The sequence below is a fragment of the Helobdella robusta genome (genome assembly GCF_000326865.2).
Source record: "Helobdella robusta unplaced genomic scaffold HELROscaffold_2, whole genome shotgun sequence".
Taxonomy (NCBI): domain Eukaryota; kingdom Metazoa; phylum Annelida; class Clitellata; order Rhynchobdellida; family Glossiphoniidae; genus Helobdella; species Helobdella robusta.
In genome coordinates, this window is record NW_008704083.1 from 8,225,433 (window position 1) to 8,231,752 (window position 6,320).

At 35.2% G+C, this 6,320-nt stretch overlaps 1 protein-coding gene across 1 annotated transcript; it reads right to left on the reverse strand.

The window, feature by feature from the left end:
- Positions 1-133: 133 nt before the first annotated feature.
- HELRODRAFT_188385 (hypothetical protein) lies at positions 134-5,861 on the reverse strand (the record flags this gene model as incomplete). Its single annotated transcript, XM_009017662.1, has 12 exons — positions 134-2,100; positions 2,276-2,371; positions 2,570-2,721; positions 2,855-2,967; positions 3,074-3,213; positions 3,361-3,461; positions 3,912-3,994; positions 4,094-4,233; positions 4,367-4,489; positions 4,655-4,792; positions 5,489-5,587; positions 5,772-5,861. The coding sequence occupies 12 exons, from the start codon at positions 5,859-5,861 to the stop codon at positions 607-609; spliced, it is 2,769 nt and encodes a 922-aa protein (XP_009015910.1). The 3' UTR covers positions 134-606.
- Between the last annotated feature and the right edge of the window lie 459 nt (positions 5,862-6,320).

Genomic DNA, 6,320 nt, shown 5'->3' on the forward strand with positions numbered 1-6,320 from the left:
ACTACCAGATGAAAAATAAATCAGGTTATATAGTTCTAAATGGCAACCCATTATGAATTGAGAAATACATGTATTATGCTTGCAAATGCTTGTAACAGTTCAAATTGATTTACTCAAATTTATGCCAGAACAATTTTTAAAACTTTTCTAATTTTAATTAAATACACTTTATAAAAAAATTGGCTGAGTTGAAAAGGGTTTTTTGTAGAAAATATGAAGATAAAAATATTAAAGATAGGGAAACTATTATGATTATTTTTTCAAACATGAATTTGCAAAATGATGACAATGTTGAAAAAAGCTCAAATAATAATCGGACATCTAAATCATTAACTAGTAGTTAACATAATAAAAATGCGGACATAAGTTTAGGACCAGTTGACTACCTATACCTACCTAGCTATGGTTTAATTTCATTCAACACACGCTTGGCATTATACAAAGAAATAAGAAATCTCAAAACAATGGTCGATAATAATTTTAACAAAAATTATATTGAGAAAAAATATAATATTAATATGATAGAATAACAAAACTATATAACGTGAATGTTACGCAAAGTAGCAATGAACAGCAACAACAATGATAACAACTCGATGCATTCATTCATATATCAATGCTATCCCTTCTATTGTACTTGTTCATATTATTACTATTGCTACCTATGACGTTATTATTATTGTTGTTGTTGTTGTTATTGTTATTATTAGTTCTGTTACTGCTAGAACTAGAGCGCAGTTGATGGCGATGGTGATGTAGATGGTGGGATGGGTAGGCACGCGGTTCATCTGAGAAACATTCATCAACATCAATCGACCACTCGCCATCATCGCTCATCTCGGTTCGGGGATCCCACCTTGGTTCAGAGGGTGACGGCGATCCACAGGCTATCCGTCCGCGGTCCCGGCTCCATTTCCTAGTGGACATTTGCTGCCGATGTCGTAGTTGCAGAACTTGCTGAGGATGTTGATGTTGCGGCTCATCGGCTCGATAGTTCCAGTTGGAGTAGTTGCGTTCTGCAACCAGTTCCTGCCTATGATCCCAAGATCGAGATATATTAGGTTGGCTCATGTCGTGAGGACGCCGGTCTATTCGATTCATTGGCGGAGAATTCCAAGATCCGTATTCCGCCCCGACATCCGAATTGCCTCTTTGTATTGTAGATACAGGATTGCTGGGGACTCTCTGTATGATAGCACCTCCACTTGATATCGACGGAAGTCGTCTTCGAGTTTGCTGCTGCTGCTGTTGCTGTTTTTGTTGCATGTAATAAATTTTGTCGACATCAATTTGAGGTGAATGTTGTTGTTGGGGTTGCTGCACTAAAGGAGGATATGGTTGTTGCGACTGTTGCTGTTGTTGTGGCTGGTGTTGCAAATATTGTTGTTGAGATTGTTGATTTGGGTAGTTTTGAAAATGTTGTTGCTGTTGGAGAGGAAAGTTGGAGCCAGGTTGATAGTTCAAACTCTGATCGTGAGGAAATGGTGAAGAATGATTGTATTGCATGTAAGGGTTATCTGGGTTGTAAGGTCTTATTTGTTGCACGTTTAGCGCTCGAAGCGTCGAAATTTGGGCTGTTGACGTTTGCACATTGAATTGTTGGAAGTCTGAAATTGTTGTTGTTGATGGTGCTGAAACTGTTGTTGTTGGCATTCTTGGGAATAAAACTGAGGAATCACTGACTGAAGAGTTGAATTGATCAGCAGAATGTTGTTGTTGTGTAGGAGGCACGTAATTGCTCTGTTGTTGTTGTTGTTGTTGATGATGATGTTGTTCTGTTGCCGAGGAAGACTGCTGAACAACAGAAACATTTATTGTTGGCGTAGATGATAAATTTTGTTGAGAAAGTTGTTGTGTTGAAAGGTTTTGAACAGAAGGAAGCAGCGTGCTGGTTATCACGTCGATGTGGGCGGTCGTCGTCGTTGTTGCAGTTGAAGTGCCACAACATGAAGTTGTAGTGGTCGTGCAAGTGGTTGTTGTGCCTGTTGAATTTGAGCTGAGAGGGGGGTGTGTGGCTAGCCAATAGGCTTCAAGAACTTCAGAAAGGTGATCACACGCATCTTCCAATTGGTTCTCATCTAAAATGACGTCAAACATCTCCTAGTTTGGTGGAAAAAAAAGATAAACGACTCGAAAGAAAAATAAAAAATAATATTGTAAATCATTTAAAAATTTTGAAAGAAACAATTTGATATAAATATATTTCTCATTTTACGATAGAAGTGAGTAATTAATCAACACATGACTGTGTTGAGTATAAAACTATGTAACAAACTGGATTGCACTGATTGAGTTTCTCGGCTGCAACCAGCTGAACATTCATGTTTCGACTCTGTGATTTTGTTCGCGATTTTATCAATCTTTGCAATACCTTGAAGACAAACATTTTTTAATTTGCGTCAACTGCTTAAAAAACTAAAATCTTTTAAACTTAAATTGTAGAGTTTGAAACTTAATTGCGTTTAATTATGTTTAAATAATGTAACTTCATTAGGATCTTTAAAAAACAAGCCATTAGATGAGTAATTTTGTGTGAATATCTAAAGCATGAGCAAAAATGAATGAAAACCTTGGGTGAAGAAATCTTGAGATAGACGATGATGGGTGCCAGTGACGTTTTGAGTAGCTGCGAAGGGTGGTTGATCGTGTCGCAGTCGAGGACAACAAGTTGCATGAGACGTGCCAACTCAAATATCCTTTCTATCTCTTCTTGCACTTCAGCTGTTTCATTGGTTAGTTGGAAACATTTTTTTAATGATGTTCATATAGACTAATGTTCTGAATGGGTATGTTGAAAGCGAAGGATATCTGAAAAACAAGCAGCGCATTACAAGTTGTTAAGTAGACTACTTACCAATGCATGTTGTCCGGCTGTTGCCTCTTTCGATGATGGCTCTCTTGCTCGGACCATTCAAGATGGATCGCTTCGCAAGAGAAATATCTGCCGTGACTCTCGTTATTGTAATCCTGCAATGTAGAATGTTTGAAAAATGTTTGAACAGCGGTAGAAGGATAGAAAGCAAAACTCGATGGAATTTATGAAGAAAAAGCAGTTCAAAACGCGCTAACTCACCTCCCTTCAAATTTGTGCTTTAAAAAGTCAAACAAGGCCTTCTGCATCATGTCTGTGACCTCAAAACCTTTTAAAGAAGGACCAATGAGAACGATGGGTCGCATGGAAGGTACAACTTCGTAAGGGGAGGTCGAGTCGGACTGTTGAGTGATGTGCAAAAATTATTCTTCATCATTTATTTGGAAAGGTTCTTGAATAAACAATCACATATCAGCAAGTTCAATTTTTGCTAGACATTATGCCACATAAATTAAAACATTAATATAAGTATAAAAGTAAAAATGGACTTTTTTGAAAAATGGTTTGTGTTTTTCTCTGATAGGAGGAGTGGCGCCATGTTTCAGCTGTCGGATGTGCATGGTGTCGTTGTCGTCCAACGCGTTGTAGTCTGTGTTGTTGAGATTGACGCAAAAGAATGTGGTTAGAAGTCAATTACAATATTAATAAACAGTTTTTAATTTAGTTAATGACGTTGCAAAGAATAACTTTTCAACGTAAACTTCCTATTGTACAATGCATAGATGGTTACAGAGAAATTCAACACTGTCGATGTTTTATATATATATATATATATATATATATATATATATATATATATATATATATATATATATATATATATGTCAGTTACTTCGATGATGTTTTGAAATAATTGAAATAATTGTGTTTAATTTTTTGCTTGCATTTGCGTTAACTACAAAACATTTCGAATAGTTAAGATAATTTCAGCAAAATTATATATGTTTTTATATAAAATGAAAATGCATGTAATTGGTACAGATTGAAATAGTTGAAGTTGAAATGATTGAAGTAGAAATAATTGAAGTGGCCTACACACCTGGTGTAGGTGGAGTAGAACCTCTGGAACTCGGGTACCTGGAATTCAACATGTTCTCTATGTTTGAAGCTGAATTGGGCTTACTGAAAATTTCACATTACAAAAACCGTTTAAATGTGTAGTGCACGATGTTAAATTAAAAATTAAATTCAACCATTTTATAACCCTTTGCGTCAACAAACCTTGTGTATATACCAGCTTGTCGAATCATTCCGCTCTGCATTTGTAACTTCATCATCTCCAATTTGGCGGGGCTGGGTATGAAACCGACCTCACTTCCTTCTTTCACTATTCGGCCGATCCACCAGTCGTTGTTATATTTCTGATTAAATATATTTTAAAAGTTTTAAAAGTTCCAAGTCACTGAATTTTATTAAATTCAACAAAACAAAACCTCAAAAACTATTTATTAGGGTTTAAGACAGAAGCACTCAGACGAAAGAACAGTTACAAACTTCTTTGATGTGTAGGAAATCTCGCGGGGCGAAAGAAAGTACCCTTGAACGCGCTGGTGCATCGTCGTCAGGAAAGGCATGATAGGCTACATTCGTTCGAATTGCAAAAGCTACCGGAATTATCTGAATAAATGTATCACATTCAATTCGTTTTTTTTTTGACATAAAAGTCTAGTTTTTACGATCTTGCTTTCCATTCAAAAGTGTTATTGGCGAAAAAAAACATTATGACAAAATGTATAATCTATTAGTAAGTTTGAAAGCCGTTTTAATATATTTTGTTCGAACTTTAGCTTTTTCCAATTGTAGGAGAGCCAGTCTTTCAATCTCCTTCCTGTTGGCTTCCATTTCCCGCCTTATTGCTTCAGGGTCGTCATCAGTGGAAAACTCGGATGACTGGAAACTGTAGTCTGAATCATTTGAACCCTACAATTGCATTTTGTGTTATGTTTAATAAAACGGATAACAGAACCACAACATTGTCTTGTAAAATCTACCACTCTATCCATCTTTTAAACGCAAAATGATTTCGAAACTATACATGCACTATATGTTTAAGTTGAATTGAATTTTGCTGGTTGCTTTCCAAAGCATCTAACAAACAAATCAAAAGTACAAATGTACATCATATGGAAAGAAAAGTTTAAAAACTACGCTCCTCCTCTAATTTACATTATGGTGTTACCATATTAAAAATCTCTCTTCCTCAAGTCAGCTTTTCTTATTTTGGTACTTATCTCTGAAAGTCATTTGTATCTTTTCATTTTTTTCAACCAGTTACAAGTGGTCTCAAAATGTATGGTGGAGTGGGGGACTGACGAAGTTTTTATGACGGTTTAAAAAATAGTTACATTTTGATTGACGTTTAACACAAAATTTTTGCTGCTTTTCAATAGTGCTGTTATTGCTTGGTATCAAACAATTTTATATTAGTCAGTTTTATTGAAAATTGAAACGTTGTTAAATGTTTGTTAGTAAAATCAGAAATTAATTTTGAAACGAAACAAGAAACTAAATGATTTTATTGGGTTATATTAAATTCAACATTTGTTTCGATATTTAAAAAAAAAATTTCAAACTAAAATCAAACACGACGAGCACAAAACAGACAGACAAACAGACCTGTCTCTTAAAAGTCGTCGATTCATCAGAGTATGGACCTTCCAAGTGGTCAGATGAGTGTCCACCGCCGCGTGTCGATCGCGACCACCTGCGACCACTCTGATCAATCAATCGATCAGACTCGTCAATAAATTTATTAATGATTCGTGATTTAACTAATATATTTTACATATTGACAACAGTTACAACGAAAGTCCAAAAAAGGGTAATGAAAAAAATATTTTGAGATATATTTTGGAGAATTAAATATGAAAACATTCGTTAAAACAAATCGGGTGATCACTTGAGAATGAGCCATCCTCGGAGATCCTGATCTCATACTGCGTGATATAATCGTTAAGGGTGAGGAATCAGACGGCTGACGAACTGCCATTTTTCTTCACAATTGCTGCCGGTAGAATGATCAGATGATGAGTGGAAGTGAATTTTTCGCCGTCATTAAAACTCAACCGACTGGAGTAATTCGGATTGGTGCTAACTGTATCCGATTATTATTGCAAGCTGTGACTTCAAGTATTCCATACAATTTCTTTCTATTTTAAAATTTTTTATATAAAATTCAACTGAAAATTCCTATAATATATAACACTGTTTCAAGTCTGCTTATTTATTAAGTCCAATTGTACTCTTTAGAAAGGACATACCCAGAATAATTTTAATCAACACTTTTATAAAATTGAAAATTCATGTTGTAAATGGATAAAAATTAGAAAACAAAAGCCCTTTTGTATTATATTATAATTGTGGCAAATGATATAAAAGTCCTGACACTATAAAATATTATCCTCGACCATGTTTTGCTGTTGTTATTGTTGATGTTCCAGTCAGTCAT